General features: G+C 38.2%; 1 protein-coding gene across 12 annotated transcripts in view; it reads right to left on the bottom strand.

Moving 5' to 3' along the window:
• rapgef2b (Rap guanine nucleotide exchange factor 2b) overlaps positions 1 to 24369 on the bottom strand; it is a 171366-nt gene that overhangs the window by 92484 nt on the left and 54513 nt on the right. For 10 of the 12 annotated variants that reach the window (XM_041796903.1, XM_041796904.1, XM_041796911.1 and 7 more), the window contains exon 4: positions 14795 to 14878. In XM_041796903.1, coding sequence (XP_041652837.1) covers positions 14795 to 14878 — 84 coding nt within the window. Of the gene's footprint in view, positions 1 to 231; positions 442 to 5575; positions 5706 to 14794; positions 14879 to 24369 lie in introns of those variants that run through there. The other 2 variants (XM_041796915.1, XM_041796914.1) reach the window with 2 other exon arrangements.

Below are 24369 nucleotides of genomic sequence, written 5' to 3'. Positions count from 1 at the left end.
CACCCCCTTTTAACTGGCAGCACACACCGCACACTGTCAAATCCAAAATAACATCAAAGACGTGCTTCACATTCCAGACTTGAAGGTTTTACTGCAACCAGCTCCCGGCTTGGAGACGAGACGGATTTTTAAATTACAAGCTTAAGAAATAAAAAATACACAAGAGTTTCTAGGCAGAGCTTTGGTGAGTCATTCACATGAGTGGAGAGCTGCTGTAGTTTGGACACTCACCCTTGTCGCTCCAAACTGCCCTCAGAGTGACACCAACACCTGATAAGATAAGAGGATGTTTCCAGCTAAGAGATCCCCTCTCTGTTAGTCCACAGTAAGTCCAACCAGCATGTTCCAAGTCCTGATACTCTGGTGTGACCGCGGCATATCGTCCCACACACACCCCAGTGCTGCTGTCGGAGATTTGTATGTGAGAAACAGGAGTGTGCGGCTCTGGAAGCGTACGTGTGAGCGGATCAGCCTCTGTCCAATGGCTCTGCCCCCTTTCTCTCTCTCTCTCTCTTTCACTCTCGCACTCACTCAGTGTAATGTGGTGAGTTGACTGCAGCCTGCATTCCAGCGTACATCTCACTTCCCGTTACAGAGTTACACTGACTAGGAGGGAGGGGTGTGTATGCTCATGAGTAGTATGGAGGGAGTGGGAGGGAGGTGTGGACAGCATTTTTCCTCCCCTGTCGGTCAAAGTTTCTCATGAACTTTCACAGTCTGTTTTATAACAATCTGTTTTTGAGAAGATTATAAAGGGGTGATCAAATTTCAATCAAGTGAAGGATCAGTTTTAGTAGAGATGGACTTATTACGAAAATCAGGGCCAATACAGATGTGTAAAAAATAATTGAGCTGATTGCTGATGTTATTTCATTTGTTTTTGATGCATGTCTCTTACAATACCAACAAAAAAGATCGGAATTTGTCCAACAAGTCACTTCCTCAGCCCGCTAAAAACTTCTCTGAATGAGGAGCTAGGTGTGCCAGACAGCAGCATCAAATTTATGTGCAGATAAACACTGCCTGCATGCTTCATTATTTGGCTATGGGCCGATGTCTGTGAAGAAGGCTGCTATCATCAGATACCTGTGTTAAACTGATGCAACAGTGCATCCATCATTTTTAATCACAATTTTTGCGTTGTTCTTTATCTAACTTTGTTTTTGAATTTGTTTTGTAATGTATTTTATTTACAAATCTTGATTCCAAAAAAAGTGAGGAGGTTTTGTTAAATGTGAATAAGAAGAGAATAAAGGGATTTGTAAATCCCTTTAACCTATAGCTTGTTTCCAATCAAGTGATCCTGAATGTCCGCTGAGAGTCAAGACGTGCAATTAGGAATAAATAGGAACAGAGGAAAGCTGGTCCAGCTCTTACTAGACCATCATCAGAAAATTTCTAAGTACAATCCCTACACTTTACAAAAAGGTGATTTTTACCACAGTTACTCAGTCCTGCTGACATCCTAGTGTCTAGCATCATCTAGCCAGATGAAGGCAGAGAAGAGTCTAGAGGAGTCTTGTACTGGGCTAAGAGGCTAGTTGAGCCCCTTTAACATATAGACAAAAAATGAATTTTGTCACAAACGTGTTTATAATTGAAACAGAAATATACTACCAACTGAAAAAAAACATTGTGAGGTAAGCAACTGAGTGATGATGTGCCGTTCACCAATGAGCCTGTGCTAAAAAAAAAAGCTCCTTAATATGAGCCACGGTATAGCTAGCTCCCATTTGAGTAGCAATTTCCTTTCCTCCATCCTTTTTTTGCTTTTTGATCCACATTCAAAAAAGTAAAACTGTTACAAAATGAAGAGCGATTTGAGAGCCTTCTTTTAATGAAGAAATGCTGTCAAGTTCTGATAAAACTGGCACTTTAGCAGCATCCTCGCTAATCTCTTCCACCATAATTACACCGGCCTTTTGTTGATGCTTGCTTACACCACAACTCCGCCACACCTGAAAGTACTGCCCCTCGTCGCTGATTGCTCCTGTCACAGGCCCAAACTGTTTAAATGGAAGCTTTGCAAGATGGATTTGCCAGTGAGAAACAAGGAAACAAGCATATTCATCTGCTTTGAAAGGTTATGGCAAAACTGTACTGAACCAAACTGGACCACTTTGTGGACATGGACCTGAGTGCTGTGTTCTTTAAACTTTTTTTCCCCATTTCTTTGCCTGAATATTTCACTACTTTCAGGGCACAAAAGCAGCTCAAGAATTAAGAATGTCTATACTTCCACACTTTGAATGCCTGGCATAGTCGAATACTGCTAAAAAAAAAAAAAAAAGCTTTTTTGGTTGCATTGCTCTCTGCAGAAATCACTACTTGCCCCCCATGGGGTGTTCTCTACTGTTGTGTGATGTCATCTGCAAATAAACTATTGTCAATTCAATACAGCACAAGGACAAACATATAATGATCAAAATGAAAACTTTTTTTTTTGTTTTTTAATGAGCACACAATATGAATTTGATGCTTGCAACACATCCCAAACAAGTTGGGGGCTGAAGCTGGAAAAGCCTGGTAAAGTTGTGAAATGCTAAAAAACATCTGTAATGCTTCATACCAGGTTAATTGCAGAAAGGTGATACACAAATTTAAGAATTTAAGTTTCTCATAGAAGTGTTTTGTTGAGCCAGTATGCGCACAACACATGCATGTTCTGATTAAGGCAGTTAAAACTTTGTTAGTTTGATACTTTACCAACACCATGTACTTTAGACAAAAAAATAGACCTTATTTTCTTGGATGGTACTGAAAGTTCTGAAGTTTAGAAGATAAAAACATATATTTATATTTGTATTTCAGTCCAAAGATGCTGTGATTGGAGGGATAGATAACACGCTGTTGATCATTAAAGTAACCAAGATTGAATCATTTTAAAGCATGTGGTTTCAAATACCTGTATTGCATCCATTTACATGCTCATTACTTGTCCTACTCAGATTAATAAATAAAAAATAATTAGCTCTTGTACCAGCTTGGTAAAACAACCCCGCTGATTGTTCATTCAGCTCATTAGATTAGGGAATTTTTGGAGGCATTTTAGACTATTAACATACTTACACGAATTCATAATATTTGAGCTACAATGCCTCATTAGCCTTCTTTTTCACTTTTACGATCAAAGTTCAGATATAAAAACTTGTGATCCACTATTTTACCCACCTGAAATTAAGAATAGTATTGTGTTCTGGGGGAGGGGGAAGGCTTTATGCCTTTATTGAATAGGACAGCTGAAGAGAGATTGAAATGTTGTGAGGAGAGACTAGAAGATGACTACAGCCGCTGTGAAAAGACTACAACATCTGTACATAGGAAATGCCAAGTAACTGCACGGCCACCCAGCACCCCAATTCCTTTTGATTTTATTTGCTAACATTGCTCTCGCTTAGAGTAAGATGACATAAGAGCAGGCAAAAGCACAGCTAATTTAAATTAAACCAGCCTTTTTAGCTACTACATCACGTATTGGTATGTAGATTAATGTATATTTGCCCTTTCTCACTCAATAAAGAAATGTTCTTTTTGCAGGTCTATTGAGCGAATAGATGTAATGTTATATTAAAGTACCCACTTCAGCCACTTTCCCCATACTTTCCAACTTCAGCCGCAGATTTCACACTCGTGGATCAGCGCTGATCCTCGTCTGAATGTGCAAGCTCACAACACAGCTCAAGACTTAATGAGTAGGCAGCACAGGGAGTGGATGAAGGATTAGACTTAAAACTGCCTCACTGGTGAAAAAAACAAATCTAATTGGCTACTGGCAGCTCTTGTCAATATTTAAACCAAACTAAAGATTATATTTTTAAACTTTCTGCAAAATTAAAGGTCTTGATAAGGAGGAAAATGCACTTTTTTAAGTATGTAATAGTGAGAATAGCAACAGAAAGTGAGACATCCTCTCTTAAATTTCTTCCACTTTCTGATATTGTGAATGCTCCAAGAACACTGCATCCTACAATTCCAATAATTCAGTCTGAGAGTATCTTCAGTGAAACTTCCTCTCATGTACAGAAGGCTTTCTATTAAATCAAAATTTTTAAATGATTTCCAAGAAAGCTACAGCGAAATATTCAGACTTAAATACTCACCAGCCACTTTATTAGGTACAGCTTGGTTGGACCCTGTTTTGCTTTCAGATAGGGTTGCCCCGATCAGCATTTTTGACCTCCAATCCTGATACAATTTTTTAATATTAAGTATCTGTCATACCGAGTCCCGATCCGACACTCATAATTACCTAGATTAGAGTTTCAATTGTTTTTGTTTGCAAAAATAACTGAAGTAAACTGACTACTAGATATCTGAAACTTATTCCATTTAACTCAGTACAGCAAACGTCGTAAAAAAAAAAAAAAAAAGAAAAAAAAAACATAAAATCACATTTCTGCTCAGAATGGTGTAATAGCTCTGTTTCATTTAAATCATTTGTCAAAAAAAATCAAATTAGTAGTGTTAACTGCTGCTACCACCTCGTGAAACGGATACGTTACAGATGCTGCATGTGGCCACTGGACTGTTTTCACTCTAACGTTTGAAGGTTTTCCACACCACTAACATTTTAAACACAGAAATGCTAATGTTGCTACCACTACTGGTGGGTTTATGGCCTGTCGTAAATTGTGCTCTGTCTTCAACAGCTGAAGTAAATGATCGGCTGGGTTGATCGGATCAAACTGCAGATCTCCGATCAATTAAAAATGCTTATATCACCGCACTTTCCTGTTCTGTTCTTAGTTTACTGGAGTGGCACCCAGTGTTGTCTTCAAAATACTCAGACCAGCCCGTCTGGCATCAACAACCATGCCACATTCAAAGTCACTAAGATCTCCTCTCTTCCCTACTCTGATGCTTGGTTTGATCTTCAGCAAATCGTCTTGGTCATGTCTACATGCCTAAACTCACTGAGTTGCTGCCATGTGATTGGATGATTAGCCATTTGGATTAATAAACTATTAAACAGGTGTAACTAATTTAGTGGCCAGTGAGAGTATGGATATGTAGGTCGCCCCTTTATATTTAGTGAGATATGCTTTTCCTCAGTTCAGCTCATAAACCATATTTATTTCTATTTATGTGTTTATGTGTTGATTTGTCTGTGAAACAAGCAATGAACGATAGCTTGAAACCTTCTCAGTGGTCTGTGGATGGATTTTGTTATTTTGGTACTAGCACTCATGTGAAAGGCTTTTGGCAACAGCTGGTAAATCGTTTTTTTAGTGAAGAGGAAACCAATTTATTTCAAGCTCAATTAGTTAAGATATGAGGCATGATTGTAGAAACATTTCAGCATCCCTGAAGTCATCCAATCTAAAAACAAAACCATGTAATCTGAAGTTGTAGTGAGTCTTTCCTAGTCAGTTTGAGGAATAAATTAACCTTTCAAACGTCTGTCAGACTGCACAGAACATACAGTATATGAGCAATTCTAAAAAGGAGATGAGTAAGATCTGTATTTGTGTAATTAGAGAATAAATTATCACTGAATCACTTTGTCAGCTTCAGTCACAGATGAGTCTGCCTGAGCTGCTGCCGGCTGTCAAGAAATGATTTGAGTTCTACTGACCTTTTCTCCCCGTGGTTTTCACAAAGAAAAGCGATGAAGCTGACATTCCTCTGCTAACCGGGTGCTGATATGAGCTAATTCAGTTAAGAGCTGTAGTTCTGGTTATACAGCTGATGATCGTGAAACTGTTCAGTGATTGACCGCAGGCAAAGTCCTGACAGCTGATAGTGATGATACATGAAGACAGCGAAATGGAGGAGGGGAAGTACAGCCAGTACAGGGTTATTAAAGAGTATATCAGTGAGGAAGTTTCATTGGGGAAATGTAACAATATAAATGTATTTCAATAGTCTTGTGACATAACAAAAACAAAGATTTATACACACTGTTATGAAAAATTAAAGCCATAAAATCTGGTATATATTTAACAGGAAATACTATTTCTTAGAGTGGCCAGCCCTTTGCTTTAAAAGAAAAAAATGATGAGTTGCAGGAACAAGAATTGCAGTGTCATCATTAAAACACATCCATCTATAAATAACCAGCCAAGAGTTGTGACTGTGTCAAAAGTTAGTGGATTCTAAGCCATCTTCTTTCCCTATCTGAAAAAATAATGAACATCAAGTGTGATAACTGCTTGTTTTTATTTAATATAAAGTCATATGCAGGGTTTTCCTACATTCATGAAGAATATCACCTTCACAGGGCAACAATGGAAGAATCTGACATCTCTAACTGCAACATGCCATATGGGGTGCTGGTGCATTTATTTGCCTTGTAAAACAAAATTGTCTTTGCTTTCTGATGTTTTGTTGAACTAACGCCTACAACACGTGTACTCATCGAGGCTGTCAAAACTTTTGATGGCTTTAAACCTTTCTGATATATTTGCTTTAAGAGAGGGAGATGTCAGTGATACTGAGAGAGAAGATATTTCCTGATTGTTTCACAGTGGCTAAGCCTCAGAAATATTTGCTTTTAGGCTGTATAACCTCTTTTATGTAAAGATAATTTTATTTATTTTGCATTTTAATACTACAAACAAAATATCAAACCTTTCTTACGTGCAGGTGAGACATTAAAATAAATAAATAAATTCACCAGTTGGGTGCCCAGGAGATCTCTTTTGTGGCGGTGATATCAAAACAGGTATTGATGTTTGACTTTAACAAGTATCCTTTTCAACTTTAAAATTCGGCTATCCTGACAACGGATGGTAAGAAAGGTGCCAACGCCTCGTGTTGGGCCGGGTCAAACTTCATTATGGTGGACATCTTGGAACGTCATTTAACAGGTCTATCAGATTATGCTGATAGATACTCATTACACTTCACTTGATACTGGTAAAAAAAAAAAAAAAAAAAAACTGACATTCTGGTGTCTTTTCCATCTGATATATACATAAAATACACAAAAACAAACCTGAAAAACATGGTTTTTGTATGTACAATTAACCTGTATGATATAAAAAGTGCAGTGCTGAGAAAGAGTATTTGCCTATTTCCTGATTTCTTATTTTTTTTGGCGTGTTTGTCACAATCAAATATTTCAGCTCATCAAACAAGTTTTGATATTAAACAGACCACCTCTGAATAACTTAAAACCAAAAAAATGAAGGTGAACTTAAATCAGATTGAGATGCTGTAGCATAACCTTAAACAGGCTGTTCTTGCTTAAAACCCCTCCAATATGCAGAATCAAAACAATTCTACAAAGAAGAGTGGGGCACAATTCCTCCTTAGTAATATGAAAGACCCACAGCCAGTTACCTGAAACTCTTGGTTTCAGCTATTGCGCCAAGGGAGACAAATATTTCCACAGCACTGTATGTTTGTATTGTTCAACATTTCAATAGTGAAATGAAGAGCAGTAAATAAAGATATATTCTTAGATATATTCTAAGACAAACACTACAACAAAGATAACATTTACACATATTGCAGACCTACTAAATACATTTGCCTTTCTCTTGTTTTGATTATTACTATATAGCAGAGTAATGTAAGGCAAATTATAAATTACTAAGTTCTTTTCTATTTCATTTCTACAAGTGTCATTTTAGCTGAAAACCTATTCTCTGGCACTGACCAACAGGGCCACAGGAGGCAAGGCCAAGGAAAAACAATGTTGAATTACCACAAAAGCTTCATCTGGATATCTTATTTACTGTTAACTCTGGACCAGGAGCATAAATAAACCATACTTGGCTACGTCTCCCTCCATGCAAATATGAATTGCAAGCTCAAAACTTGCACACTTATCTGGTTTCATTTTCAATGAAACACAAAGACAAACGTCAGAGCCAGTTTTTCCCAGAAATAAAGGGCTCTAGTTTCACACTGAGCGTGAATTATGACTGAGTAAGTAATAAGTTGTTGGTGTTGACAGGTAATGCAGCCTAATGAAAGATGGCGGGTTATGATTGGTCTGAGTCCAACATAAAGTCTTCTGTCTCCCTGCCAGATTAAAGCAAAGACTAATCACTCTATGATCTCCTCTTCTGACAAAATTCATCATCCAGCAGCCGTTACGAGGCCTGCTTTCCCGGGTTCCTTTAATTACTTGTATTATACAGCACGTGTTTCCAAATCTGTGTCACCTGTTTAGTAAGATTTATATATTTGGGTTGGATTTGATTTCACACCGGCTGCTGGGTTAAATACGGCACAGAGCTGCAGCGTCTGTCTCTTAATGACTGAGTCATTCCTCTTCCCCTGGATCACATCTCACTACAGCGAGCAGCGAGAGGATGGAGGAGCAGATAGAGAGAGAAGCACCAAGTGAATGATGGAGGCATATCAGGTTTTCAACCTTGCTGCCAGGGTAGATATGAACGACCATTTCTGGGCAGGGCTTGTCTGAAACCCAATTCCACCACATCTTTAAAAGCTTCAGGAAGTCCCACCAGACTCCATTCAGTTACTCCTGTCACAACCAATTTCCTCTTCTCGACACTGGACCCTCCCCATTCTCTTTTCTTTGTCAACACGATTATTAGAAAATACTTCTTTGACAGAAATCATTCAAAGTATGGAGGAAAAGATGATGAAAACTACTGTTAAGTGGAAGTGATTTGTCATCTGCCTTTGAAATAACAAACCTGTGGTCTTAGGCTTAAACAGTACACTAATATCAAGGTGACTTAATTCATTAACCTCAAATATTCATGTTAAATACTCATTTAAAAAATAATCTCTTGCATAATTTCTTTGAATACAAAGTGAAAACGGTTTATCAGTCTGTTATGTCTTCTAAAATGAAGGTCAAACTGTCATTCAACAGCCTGACATCAGGTGTCCTCGAAAACTTGAGTCAGAATGCTCTTTGAAAGCATCATTTCAAAAATTGATTTTTCTTGTCGCCTGGCAAATGTGTATCGCCCATTCCCACCCAAAATGTTTTCAGTACATCAGCCATGGCAACCAGGAGCTCTCATAGAGGCTTATACTGTAGTGTATCCAAGAAAAAACCTATATCAAATATAGTTGAAATCTCTGAATCTAAGACTTACTCTTTTAATATGGAACATGTTTAACCAAACAATCAGCATACAGTCTAGAATGCAGACTATGATATCAAACTTAATGAAAATAAACAGATAGTTAAATATAAAATACACTGTACGTAGAAACTAGAGCTGTTACTGGAAACATTTATTGGTACTATCGGTTCAGTGGTGTAACATCAGATTAAAGAGCGTTACAGCAGCAGGTCAGTGGCTATTAAGCACAGGGACATCTAGAGTTAGGTGGCTGTGTTATAGTCTAGATGGAGAATCTGACCCAAGCTTGGCCTTGAACTGATAATAATATTAATCATTGGTTTAATAGACCAGTAATGTTGGATCTGACTTCAGAGGGATCCAACTTTAAGTATTTAGCCATCTTATGAAGCATTAAATACAGGATTTTGAGTTGTCATTTATGCGATGCAGCAACCTTTGTTAAAAAGAACCCAGTGTCAGAAAAGTAGACAATTATTAGGGATGCCACTCTAATCACAGAGTCTGGAAGAAAGGCATAATTCTTGTTATTGTTATCATATCAATCCAAAGAAAAATACTGATTAATGCGATGCTTGTTTGTTTACTGTAGGAAAAAGAGAAGGGAGAGGAAAACTGTGGTGTACAGCAAATAAAAGATAATACAACTGTGTGATCTGATGGAGAAATCTACAAATCTGACACTAGCACGTTAAGTAAACACATAATAGAGCATGATTTTGGATCTGGTGGTGTTTAGAGATTGCAAATGGAAGTGAAAATATCAAAATACATAAATGTGAAAAAACCTGGCACTCCAAGAATGAAAAATGGGAAGGAAGTACTTACAAAACTTTCATTATAATGGCTAAATCATTTTAGAAAATGTCAGCAGACTCCAAAATGAAGTTATAGTTAGGAACTGTTCTGATTCATGTAGAGCTGTTCACTGTGTCTCACTTCAACATTACTAAAGGTTTTTTGGTTCATGTGCACGGTAATAACTTGGATGGTTAAATGTTCAAATGCATTATGGGTAATTAAAGCTAGGTGGCTCCTTTTTTGAAGGCTATGGAGTTAAACATTGCAATGGACACAGTTCTAACTATGGATTCTAATGGAGTATTTCTTTTAGCAGAAAGATGAATTATTTTAAAGTCAATAAGTTCCAAATTGAAAAATTAGTTTCAAATTGTTGCTTGCCCAAGCAAATAACCATGTGATAGGTGGGATAATGTCTAGTGTGCAGGTTTTCATTGCAGGGGAATTCCTTCAGGGCGAAAAAGACCCTGAAATTAAATGTTCACCCACTTCAATTCAATGATAACCTGCTGACTACACATCATTCCTTACACAACATCCCATTATCCACCTTTGCTTTTGAGAGAGACAGCTGAATAAGAGTTCCTCTAAAGAAAATGTTCCACTTTCAAGCAACTGATTGTGTCATTTTTCTGGAACATAAATTTGAGGGAATTCATACAATCAGATGTTAAACACATGCAGATTTCCAGGTGTTCCTGTGCCATTTTTGGACATATTTTACAGTATATTCTCCTGCTTTGTGTTGTAAGTAGAGTGATTCTGACTGAAATTGCTCAGTTTGCAGTTCATGCATCATATGTATAATTTAGTGCAGCTGACAGAAACAAGACAGTCATGTGCGGGACCATTAGCGTCACTCTAACCTGAGTAGAGTCTTTAGTAGAGTGGATTCTTACTCCAGCTTCCTTACAACAAATGCTTCGTAAACATTTTCAAAACCCTCTCGTCCCCAGTGACTGCAGTCCAGCATTAACTTTAATCTGCCAATACCTGCAAATCCCCCTCCTGCATCCCACTCACACACTCTCACCTTGTCAAAACTGAGAAGGTTATATTTAAAAAGGGAACAGCTTTGTGGCACATTTCCAATTGAGTCCTTCATTTTAAATGCCTCCCACGTTCATTTGAATCCAGAGAATGACCGTGGCCGACCCCCACAGGGCTGCCGGGACGGCCCGGAGCTCTGAGTGGCCGTAGGTGTGTGTTATGCAAGCCTAATGGATGAAAAAGATCATTGTTTTCTCGACGCCCACAGAGACGGTTCATGTAACAGATCCGCTTGTGAAATCACAGCTTTTTAACATTTTGGGTCTTGGCTTCTGAGGTGCCAATCACTGCTGTGAGCTGATGGCTGAGAGCTGGGGGGAGGGGGAGGGGGCCATGACTCCTGAGTCCTCAGAGGGTGTCAGAGTTAATTATTTTTCACTACTGGGTTGGCCTCTGGAGGCTTTGTCAATCTCCATCTTTAATCTTTCTTTGAATACCTCAAATTCTTTTTCTTGGTTGGCAAAAACTACTTCAGAAAAACAGGACAGAATTATTTGTAAGTCAGGAGATTTTTTAAAGTGTCTTAAACTTTTTAATGCCAGAGGGGAGACAACAAAATAAGTCTGATGTGTTTTCCCGGCAGTGTTGCTGACACTTCACTCAAAGAAGCTGGCGGCTGCTCAGAACGTTTCTAGAAAGCACAACTTGTTTTGATTTTTAAATATAGTGCCGTGATGCTGCCTTTTAATATTAGCAGAGCATTATGACCCTCTCTTGGTGGAAAGTCTTTAAGTCCACCTACAGAGCATATGTATGCATAAGCATTTAATTCATGGTAAATTCACACTATTATGCAGTATCACAACGTGTTTTATCTGCATATGGTCAGCAATTATAATTAATTTTGCTATAAAGATGAAGTTTATAATCGGGACGGTTGTGACAATGTAGTACTGTCATATTTTAACCACAAAGTAGGGGGCTCAATCCCCAGCTCCTTCAGTTGTTTGTCAGCAATTCATAGCTTTATTGTGATGTAATGTACCCACTTAAGGTACCACACACCTAGTGGGCGAGAAAGGCTTTCTACTGATGCATGCTACAGATGAGTTCCTTGTGTCTGCTGCCATCTATGTATCTAAACCATTTTTATTTGTGTTACTCAAAATAAAGACAGATGTTCAATGTGATGCACTGTCTTTTGAAAACAAAACTGCTCTTAACCAAGTTGTGACATAGTTGAGCAGGCTTGTAGGTGAGCCACAACTCAACTTATAAGAGTCTGTGTCCATAGCTGGCTTTTTTTAGTGCTGACAGCACAGTTAATCTCCTTTCAGAGTACTTCTCACCAGTGTTCCTTGTTGCTACATTGAAAAAATGAATCATGCTTTCCTCAGTTAAATCTGTAATGTTGTTTTAAAATTGCTCTCGGTGCTTTATATTTCTGTATTTCAAGGTAGTGTGGCACAGAAGACATGCAGACAATGTAAAGAAATATTGTTCTGACACAGGCAGCACCTGAAAACTACCCTCAAAAAAGACAAAGAAAACAACTTAGATCAATCACACTTCCGCTGTAGTCAGAAGTCCCGCCCCTTCTTGATTTTGATTGGCAAGTGAAGGAGAAGTGAAACTTAAGTGAGCAGCGCTGTCCCAAAAATTAACGGTTGGAGCTAAGAGTGCTTTAAGCACAGCAGCAAAAACAGCTGACGCTGAGGGCGCTTTTTCTGCCCAGGGCGCTGTTCGCTCAGATCGCTTGCCACCATTGGTTTAGAATTAAAAATAAGTGCTGAAAGTGCTACAAAAAAAAAAAAAAAAAACAACTATAGACACAAACCATTTTCCCAGCACTGTTCTCCATGATGATTCTCATCCCTTATATTCTGAGTTTCAGCTTCTTTGCTCTTGCCATCGGTTTGTTGCTCTGAAGGGGAAAACAAAATGCTACAGGACCACCTTTGCACCTGCAGCTGTAGCACTTCTCAACAAAACTAGCACAAGAAAGTGCACTTTAGCTTTGGTATGATATTTATTATTTTAGAGTGTGATGTTAATGTCTTCTTCAGGGTTGGAAAATTAAAAAGCCTGAGCTGCAGCTCCACATTGCGTTGAACAGTAGGAGCCTCTTTCCTCAGCCCAGTCATGTGGCTGTAAATTATGAGTGAACTGAACCCCAGCTTGCTCCTTAGTCAGAAGGCCACCTGAGAGTGAATTAATCTGAATGGGATTAGTTTACACTAGGGGACTAGGGGACATCCACTGGCATCAGTGTGTAAATGTGGGTTGAATGAGTGAATGCAATCCAACAGAGTTAGAGCACATTTGAGTGGCCAGGAGACTAAAAGAGTCTCACGAGAGTAACACATTTAAACTGCAAAAACAGCTTCCTGATTTTATCATTGATTCTGTCCACAGTTCTACACTTGTTACAATAGCATTTCCCTAAAAGTTACATGTTACAAAAAATATTGCTGTCAATTTTTTCCTAGAATCTAAAAGGCACTCATTGGCGATGAGAGACTACTTGAAAGATTAGAGTACCAAAAATTGGGGTGATATGATTTCAAATAATCTTTCCTGAAACTGAAACCATATTTTTTAAGATGTTGCATGTTTTTATGATAGTCTGACATGTTCTGTAAAGTTTCATTACAAGAGTTGCAGTTCCACTTCCTTTGTGCATGATGAACTAGATGAACTACAGTAAAGGTCATCCTCTGCGCTCTAACTGTAATGTGAAGCTAATTTACTTTACACGCACAGTCACAAAAATTTAATGGTCTGTTCTTATATAGTGCTTTACTAGTTTTTTGACCATTCAAAGCACAGTTACACTTCATACCACCTTATCTATTTGCACATATCCATAAACTGAGGGAAGAGTATGTGTAGATATGTGCAGTGTCCATCTGTATTAACTTATCCTATCCCATACATTAGGGTTCAGTGTCTTGTTTAAGGATACCTTGAGTTGGACTTCAGAAGCCAGGATCGAAGTGCTGACCTTCCAACTGAGAGTCAATTAACTCTAACACTAGGTAAAACAGCTTGCTTCAGTAAGATATTTACACCTTTTCAAGCATTTTATTTTCTCTTTCTGGCTTTTTGCAGAGTGATAGAGATGTTTTGATTGTGTAAAGAGTCCTGATGAAAAGGTTGTGATAGTGTGCAGAATTCTGAGTGTCTAGGGTCCTCCACTCTCACAGAATATTTATGCATATAGACTTTCTTTAAGTCCTGAGATTTTTTATGCATCTTTTTTCCAATATTGCTGTGCCATCTCCCTTTATCTCATCTCATTCAGATTTTTCCGTGGAAAGCCACAGAGAGCATTTATTCATGGGAAACACTGTGGACGACTTCTGTTCTCTTGGACTGTGGGAAAATTACGCTGATGCCATCTTTGGTTCCTTGCAGTAAAATGCATCGCACAATTGGAGCATTCTTCTTTTAGCTAAGAGAAGGAAATATGCAGTGTACTCGACAAACTGGGACATCCCTTTTTTTAAGGGTTATACCAGACAGCATATCAAGCTGGAATTATGTGTACCATTTTGCTGCAAATATTTAAGTTATGAAAACATTTGCATTTTGTTCTGTGGTTTGTTACTTTTAGAAAGAAAAGTTGCAAAATGCTTGAACTTGCAGGAGTCGTAATTATCGCCAGAGTCACACTCTTGTGTAGATCTTACATCAACATGAACTAAAGTAAAGTCGTTCTTGGAGAAGAGGACTGTGGAGACTATTTAAGGTCGCTAGTTTTGTTAAAAGGCATCCACCATACTCTAGATGACGCCATGAGTAGTAGCAAATTCTACAAAAGCAAAAACAAACTGATGTAAAAGCATACAAATTGAAAATTTCTATCTCTTGCCAGTCTTGGATTGGCACTTTTATCCTGCTTTGTGACTCTGCTTTGAAGGGGAAGAAGCTGCACAAGATTAAGCTTTAAAACAGCACTCAAAACTGAAACTAGCCAATCTTACCTGCTTCTGGGCAGGAACATGGACTCCTTAATGAAGACTGAGCCTGACAGAAGGATATACCAGCAGCTCCCAATGTCATCAGGACTAGAAGACAAAAAGAGAAAGCCAATTAATCCATAAAACTAGAGAATACAGTGGAAGCTGTTGAAATATGACAACTGTAAATCATAAAGTCAAAGAAGTGAGTTGAATTGGCTGGACACAGATTCTTTAGATTTTAGTGCACACAATCATCTGTGAATTGAACTATAATGAACATCATCATTTGTTGGAACCCCGCTTTCTTCAGTCTTGATATTTGCTTTGTCATTTTCTTGATCTACACTAGCACTGTGAGTTCCTGCATCAGCAAACTGAGACTGCTCCTTGTGCCAAATAAAGATCACTGGTTAAAAAAAAACAAAGTGAAAAGGAGAAAAAACAGGAGAAAGAGTGGAGAGAGAGACGGAGAGAACTATGAATGAACTGAGGAATCATCTCTCATCCACCCACACCCATGGCCCTGCTGGAACTCACAGACGAGGAAATTGGGCATCGCAGACGATGTAAACTCTGGCTGACCTCTGGATGATGCTGCTGGCTGTCAAGCTCTTACAACACGACTGCTTAGCAAACACAGCTACACACGCACACAGACTTCAACCAGACTCACACGGCACTTTGAGATGTTTCATTTTTAAGTTTGATGTAATTTGAAGCATTAGCAGTGGGCCAAAGGCCTTGAAAAGGACACACTGAGAAGAGTTTGCCCTCAGTTCAACAAACCATTACATGTGAACTACAGAGTATCAGTGATTTCAACATAGTGGATATTTTTGACATGAATCCAGTGTTTTTTAAATGCATTAGTTTGGTTTCTTGACTCATCTAGCTTATCTCAGGACTTTTCGAGGGCTTGCAGCTGGATAATCTCAGCGCTGAGATGCACTGAATCTTTCATGCATAGTATGCAGGATTATCAAAGAGGGCATGTATGTTAACGCACTGAAAATGTAAACAAATGCTTTGAAGATGGATAAAAAATTTAATACATGCTTTCATTTATATGCATCTGGTGCAAGGAATTAAAGGACAAGTATAACATATGCAATCTGTGTAGGTCAGGGAAAATATCACAGAGTAATATTGCCGGGATTGTGGTAAAAATAAGGCTGTGTGATTCTTAATCCATCACACAGCAAATGTAGCAGCTGTGAATGCTCTTCCCCTCAATGCTTCCATGAGTTTTATTTGTAAAACATTACTGTTTGGCAGTTCCTCACCAAACAAGTAACCTGTAAGCCTTCTGACGGTAAAGGGGAACAAAAAGTGCACAAGGAAGTATTCTCATGTCACATAATACTGACACTGTCGTTCAGTGTTCAGTTCACGTAACAAAATAACTGCAGTGATGAATGAGCCTGAGACTGAAAGAAAATAAAAATTGCTTTGATTTTGTAAGAACACAGACTGATGACAGAAAAAACTAAAACTGTGACATGAGTGTCAAATCATATTTTACAAATTTGGTTCAATTTAGATTGGAGTAGCTGTCAATCTGGCATTTTTTTTTTTTTTTAACATCTTAATTCTCTCTCGACACAACAGACGCTAACCTTAAGCGTTATTATTTCATGTCTTATCCAACTAGTTAAAACAACATACAACCAATTAATTAAGATAAATAAGATCAATCTTAAGATAAATAAGAGAATGGGAAACATTTTTAATTATTAAAATATGTGTGTGATAATGAAATGCAGGCTAATCTGGAGAGCCAGGAGAATTCCCGGTGGGCCTGGCTTGCTCTAGGGCTGGGAGGGCCGGTGTACAGTGACATTAAACAGACTGCATTCAGTAGGGATGGGTGGGCAGGAGCGCTCATTGTTAAAGTTTATTTTGATAGTACAAGCTCACAGCTTGATGTAAACGCGCCAGATGGAGATAACACAGGTAAGCTAGCAGAACCAGGCATGCAACACGTAACACAACATAAACTGTGCAAACCACCGTCAAAGTTTATGAATCAAATTAATAAATTGTATGGTGTTTTATGCTATAGCAACTTATAGGCTAAGTATACAATACAATTAGCTGTGTTACACCAAGAATTAAGTGAAACATCAACTCTGATCATTAATCCAATCTTGAAATGTGTGTTTAACAGGAAAGCAGGATAAAGCTAGTTAGCTGACTGAAGGGGCATAATGTTGCATTATGATGTGTTTAAGTTTGGGTTGGTAACTGACTAAAACGTGGAGGGAAATAAAACATCATCTTGTGTTTAAATTAAACTTCATTAAAAGATAATATCTTTTAATGAAAGGAAGGAAATAGGAAAAAAAAATAATAAGGAAATAATTTCATTTTTTTATTTAACCAGGTTTGTCCCATTGAGATAAGCAGATTTCCTTTTCAAGGGAGCCCTGACCAAGAATGGCATCAATACACAGTTTCATCAAACAATACACTCTGACTCATACAGCACAAATGAAGTGAACATACATAAATATAAGTATACAATTGTGTAGAGGATAACATTGATGTTTTCTTCACAATATAAAAGCATCAGTTGCAAAATACAACTGAGTCACCTTCTCATACCTGTTGCCTTTAATCTACTAAACTATTTATACTGTCTGTCGGTAACTGTTGGATAATTCACATAGCTGAACACATGTAATGACTGAATCATCATATTGTGTAATGCAGCTGCCCTTAGTGTAGGACACGTGTTTCATTACTTCTTCGGAGGTTCTGTTCTACTCTTTTAAACAAAGCAAGCAAAACCGCGTTGACTAAATAAGGATGCTCAGGTTATGCTGCCACCTATAGGAGATCTCCATGTACTACAAATCTATGTAGACTAAACCAGCAACTATAACAAAACACAAAATGTGATCTGTTATGCACTAATCACCCTCGAACAGTACCTTAATCAGCCAAAAAAAGAAGATCAGGGCATCCTTACCAAGCACCTAATATTGGACAGATTGGACAACAACTCCTGCACACTGTCTAAATGGCACAGATTTGTCGGTAGCATGCTGATACCAAAACATGCCCACATACTTGCACAATTTAGAGAGCGTCTCTTTCTTTCACCTGCAACAGCCCTGCATTGGAAATATATTTTTAGGCATTCATGCCTCAGTGAAAAAAAGAACAGTGGATAGGCTAGGAAACTGAGAAGGACAGAGAGTGGGGAATGGCATGTGTCAGTGGGGCCAAGGGCTGGGTTCAAAACTGGGCCATCCACGTTGAGGACGACAGTTTCTGTAGATGGGGTGCTTGGACATAACCACTAGGCTACCAGCAGGCCACAGCTTTCTTTTTGATACTACGGACCACAGAAGCAAAATAGATTTATAGATTCAAATAAATGGTCTACACAATTTTGGCAGTCTAGTTCCAGCTGTATATTTCCAATTTCACATTCAGTGACAAGGAAAACAGATGATGTGCCAAATCAGTAGAAAAAGGCTAATTGCATGATTCTGACAAGTCCCAAGTAAACGAAATGTTAGGTGCTTCTATAAGGCTAGTCAGCTCAGGTATCACTGAAAAGTCCAGTCTTATGGCAGGTGAAAAGCTTATTTTATCTTCACAATGAACACAAAGTAAATGTTTACATTAAATTAAAGTAGATGACTCCTTGTGTGTTTCCTTCTTTATAACTGAATTTCTTTTCTGAATCTCAGAAATAGTCGAGGTAAAATCAAGCGCTACGCTTTAAGGTGTGTAGGTGTTAATGAGGCAGCAGCACTTGCTGTTATCACTGAATGATTTTGCCTGATCTGAGTGAGACTTTTTAATTAAAACCAGAGGGAAAAAAGAACTAAATCGATGACCAATCACACACCAGCATGATGAGACTAGTTTCTGCTTACATAAAGGTAAAGAATGGATGCTCTTATTACACACCCACCCTCACACAGGCACATATTCACACTGAGCATAACTGTGCTGACCAGGTTTTTTTTCCCCTAATCACTGAGAACAAAGTCTCACCATCCTTCCTCCTCCCTCTTCCTCCTCCACACAATTCCTTGTAGATTTAATGAGGCTGTGGACAGCAGCACACCCTACTGACACACTGCAAAATCTCCATCAGCATCCACTCTCTTTTTCCTCCAAATGATCTCCACATGCCTCCCTCCAGGCTCCTTCTATCCTCTTATGGCTCTTCCTCGCATTCAGAGATGACACGAATGAAATGCTAAATAATTAATTGCTGGCACGCAGATACACGATGCAAGGGGAGCACCTCATATGGCGGATGAAGAGGAGGAGGAGAAGATACAACATCCAAAAAGTAGGAGATAGTAGACTCTTATGCACCGAGACAGCTTGACTGAACTGGGTCATGCGTATTGGAAGCAGTCGTCAAACGCTAAACATCATCCACCAAAACCCCCTGAGGAGTCTTTAGCAGTGTGGTACGGGTTATCAGAGAGCCTCGGAGGTGGTGAAAGAGGGTAAAATGAGGTTGAATTTCACATCCTGGAAAAGGCTCTAATTTTACAAAATCAAGGGTTTATTCAGGAAGGAAAAGTCATTTTAAAAAGAGAAACTGAGACACACTGCAGCCGATATAAATGCTTGGTAGGCTCAGAAACAGTCTTAGATTTTCAATAGGATTAAATATATGTGTGCTTGTACAGGATCATTAAATAACATGGGTTTCAAAACAAAAGATGTGTGTCTGCCAAGCACATTCTGTGGTCGAATACAAACCAACAACACAGTATGACCACTAAAAGCTATTGTTGGGATGTTTTTAACATGAAATCGTAAAGAGACAGTGAACTCTACAATGTTGACATTACATAATAAGGCATTTGTTCCATTGCAACCATTTAAATTGCGTTAAATACCAAACATAGTTTGGGAGAGAGGGTTGGAGGGGTCTCAAGAGTCTATGCTTTGGTATTACACTGCTTAAAAACATAGGAATATTTCAGATTCAGCAAACTAGACACATCAAAATCTTAGATAGTGGAGACTGTTGTCTTAAACTAACCCAGTCTTCCAAATTGTGTTGATATGGTGTACATTCACATTCAAAACACTTGATTATTGTCTCTTATTATTGGGATATATTTCACATCCATCTGGTTAACACCTCATAGACGGTGTTTGGGATGGGAAAAACCTTTCAAATAAAATCTCAAGGTGACCGGACAGACTTCCTGTTTGTCACATTCATTATGCGCCAGACAGAGCAACAAAACACAAGACACACGAGGTGTGAACTACAAAATATGAGCTTGACAGCTGGTCCTGACATGTCTATATACAATCGTACACTATCAGTAGAGCCATCGGTACATTTAATTCTTGTCAAGCCAGTCAAAAATTGAGGAAACAAATCTCTTCCACTTAGTAAACCTTTCAGTGCAATTCTTTGCTCTTCTTTTAATAAAGAAATGTTGTCTTGTTCTGTTGAAACTGCCTGCATCCATGCTGTTCCCTTCAGAAGCTGTTTAAAGCCTTGCAGTCACTTCAAATAAACCAAACCTGTAGCTACCAGGGGTAGAAAGTAACTAATTGCATTTACTCAAACTGCTATTATATAATAACAGACCATTACTCAGGGTGACTGAGTGGCTTTTTGTGTACTTGTACTTTTTTGAGTAGTTTTTAAAATCACTACTTTTACTTTTACCTAAGTTTTTTTTTAATTATTGTATTTAATTACATTCTAAAAAGCATCGAGTACTGAAAACATAAACACTGAAAGCCACAGGTCCAAGCTTTCTGCCAATGACATGAAATGACCAGTCGTTTGGCTTTGACAACACATGACGGTCAGTACATGCACATAACAAGAGAATGATCCCATATTTCTTCCCAAAACAGCTGTTGCATTGTACTTTAGGTAAGGGCACACCTTAAAATAAATAACCTGGTTGGAGGTCCCTATTTTCTTGTTGTTAAAACATATTAAGGACAGGTGAAAGCCTCCTGGGTATCAAACTTAGCTACTCAGTACTCAGTACTTTGAGTTAATTTTAAATAACTAACTTTTTACGTTCATTTGAGTAGATTTATAGACCAGTACTTTCACTTCTACTCAAGTACATTTTAACCAGAGTAACTATGCTTTTACTTGAGTACAATAGTCTGGTACTTTTTCCACCTCTGGTAGCTTCCACCCCTTTTTCCTCAGATGATGCTAAGTCTGGTCATTCTTTGACCAGGAAGAACATCTTCAAGCTGATGACAGACAAAGAACCTGGCCAATCCATAAGCTTTGCAAGGTTTATCTATAGGTTTGGGCAAGTTTGCATGTGTACAACTGCCTCCACTACAGATTTAAGCTAGTTTAATCTGAACCATTTGGATAGTTCAAACTTTATGCTTTTGATTGCATTTTATAAAAAATGCTTCTGTGTTCTTCCGTCATTCCGAAGACAACGATTTCCATTTATGTGGGTTTATTTTAGAGATTAAACAAGCCGCCATTTCAGATTCTTGTCAAATGACTAATGTCTGCACTATATGTACTGGAGTGTACAATTATATAAGGTCTTTAAGATGTGACGAGGTTTTCAGTTTCCACTGGTTCTCCTATTTCACACTCCTGTGATGCTGTAAGGACAACTTTCCAACAGCTGCAACCGAGCGTCACTCACTCTGATCCTCAATGAGGGATTAAGATATCAAGACCATGAAATGTTCTTCTTCAGTACTGTCATGAGATGTTCTCACTTATGCTTTTTAATACATTAAAACAGGCTTTAAAAAAAGATAGGTTGCCATGCCTAATTGTTGCAGGGATGGCTACAAGATCAGGGTTTTTATTTTTCTCTCATGGAAACTCACTATAACACTGTTTCACATTGTAACCATGGTTATCAGTTGTTCCCTTGGACAGATTTAGTCCCTGTCAAGAAGCCAAACCCTCTTCCTCTTTCAATAACTTCAACCAAAATACACGGCTCTCTGACTGGGAGGTTAAACAGGGATTGGAGTCACCAAAGGGTGTGAGTGTGGTAGGAGTTTACATGGCAACTAAACTGCAAACAAACTAAGAAAGAAAGGACATGGATGAAAGGGGAATGTATGGATGATAGGATGATTCAAAACTAACTCAAATAAAATAGAATTGCAGGCAAAATGCCCTTAGTTTTAGTCTTTCGTAGCAGCATACTGACTGACATGTTCTTTTTGATTTCTCTAAGATAATTTACATTCTAAATGAACTTGGTGTGAGATAGCAGAAGTTACAAATGGGTTCTTTTCTTAAACAATACTCCAAGTTTCAAGCTGAGGATCCTGGGATACTGACTTACACACCTGTACAGGAATGGCATTGTGTTTGTTTACACACAAGTGATTGGCATGTATTTACTAGGGTTAGACCAATTATCAGCCTGGCCAATTATTCCGGTTGATATTTGGCATTGGCCAATTATCGGTATCTGCACTTTATTCTACTCTTCACAATAAAAAAAATGTCCTGTATAAAACACAATCTGTGTTGTCTCTATGTAATACTTAATAGTTAATACTTAAACCTGGGGTTCAGTTAGACAGTGAGTGTATGGCATCACCACTTGATTTCCTGTTGCTCTGTGTCTTTTTCATGCTGATAGAGTTAAGAATAAATTGTTCATGTTCCCTCTTTTTATGATCATGCAGTTTTATTTCTGCCACATTAAGTACATTTTGTAAGTCATAAAAAATGCATATCGGTTCCAAATATTGGTTCTCAGTCTTACGAGATATTAATTATCAGCATCAGTATCGGCCCTAAAAATCCCGTTTCAGCCAACCCCTCGTATTTGAACTATCTACAACATATCTCCTATTATAATATGTACTTTAAACTCAGAGAATATGTTAGAACACCTAACCCTTTCCCCAGCTATCAATGCCTGCAGTGTAAAATGCCCTGAATTGATGGACAAGACTTCACACAATGGTAATATTTCCTGTTTCTCTTCAGCTGTCCTGTCCAATATAGGGAAGTGAAAAGTAGCCTATATGTATGTATTTTTAAAATCATGTGAATTTTACTTCTTCTGTCTCTTTTGGATCTTCCCCTGACAAGAATCCCTTACTACTGGAAAAAGTAACAAAAACTAAACCAAGATGAAGCATTTTCAACAAAATAAAAGCTAAAGTGAAAAAAACAGCTTTAAAAACTAAATAAAACTAAATTCAAATAGAAAAAAATGGGAAACCATTTTTTTTGTAATCGATAAAAAATCCCAAACTCTTTTGATCTTGGTCCATAGGATTCTGTTTGTGCATGTTCATGTACTTCAGCCTATGTGTACGTAGCATGTTTAGTAACAAGTGTAAGAAATAATTTTCCCTTTAAAGGATTGATAAAATAAATGTGAAATTTTATGGCAAGATAGTAATGCTGAACTTCTTAATTTTTTCTCCAAAAATATAGTTTTGAATTCTTTGGTTATTGAAATGATCAACCACAAATGTACACGTTAAATGATCAATTGATTGTCCAATTTATCGCTCATGGGAACTGAGTGCTCAAAGCTTTGGACTCCATTGTATTTCCATGTTCACATATGAGAATCCCAAACAAGCTAATGCTACAACTTCAACAAAAAGCAGCCTTTGCATTTTGATTTCATTAATAAGCGCACTGTTCTTCGTTGGACCACACCACTCCAATGAGGGTCAACAGCATAACCAGAAGCCCTGAACCCTCTCCACCCAACACTGTTAGTTGTGCTGGGTCAGCCTGCATCTCAGGAGGGCTTTAGCTTTATAATCTCTGGGTGGTAAATCCTGAGAGGTTCAGTCTCTCACAGTATGGGATGTTTTCATGAGATATCAAGTGTGAGTGTGTGTGCTAGTGTGTGAGTGTGTGTGCATGTGTATGTGAGCATGCATGAAGTGTTCGCACTCTAGCAATCTAGAGCTCCAGGCAGGAAGATGAGTACTTTTCTAACCATTACCCTTATCCTCCTATCATTACTCCACGACTGCCAACTGTTAAAGATAGAACAAGTGAGATTCTGAGTGTAGGGGTCATTAACTGGGTCATTTGTGTGAATCTGAGTGGTTTTATGCAACATTACATGTGTTTGAAGGGAAAGGAAAACACAAATGTACTGTCAGGATTTAAATCCATGTAAAACATACTATGGCATGCTATCTGCCCTTAAATCAAGAAATATTCAGAGGAAATACGGCTGGTTAGCTAGCTGGTTGTGGTTCAGCACAGAGGTACAGAGGTATATTTCTTAGAAATGTTCAGTCATGCTCAGTTTTACAGTCAGATCCTAAACAACTCAATTGTTTCATCTGTTGAAGGTGCAATATGAATCCTGATCCCCGTCTTGGTGAGCTATCTTTACAGCTGTTTAAAATATGCCTCAATGTGCAGCACATACTACTTTTACAACTCAATAAAGATACTATCCAAGTTAGATTCTACCATTGGCTTTAAGAGCCTTGGTTTCACAGCAGATTATTGCTGTTGTTACAAACCGAGCAGGAAATGAAAAGAGACTCTTAAAAGCTTGTATTTTCACAAGAGAGGGTTGATAAAGATCTCACAGAAAGGGAAAGTCAATCTGATCTGCTGCTGTTTAACACCAGACTCTTATCAGAAA

The sequence above is a fragment of the Cheilinus undulatus genome, linkage group 10, assembly GCF_018320785.1.
Source record: "Cheilinus undulatus linkage group 10, ASM1832078v1, whole genome shotgun sequence".
Classification (NCBI taxonomy): domain Eukaryota; kingdom Metazoa; phylum Chordata; class Actinopteri; order Labriformes; family Labridae; genus Cheilinus; species Cheilinus undulatus.
The sequence above is the reverse complement of the archived record's forward strand: the minus strand, read 5'-3'. Positions and strand labels throughout refer to the sequence as shown.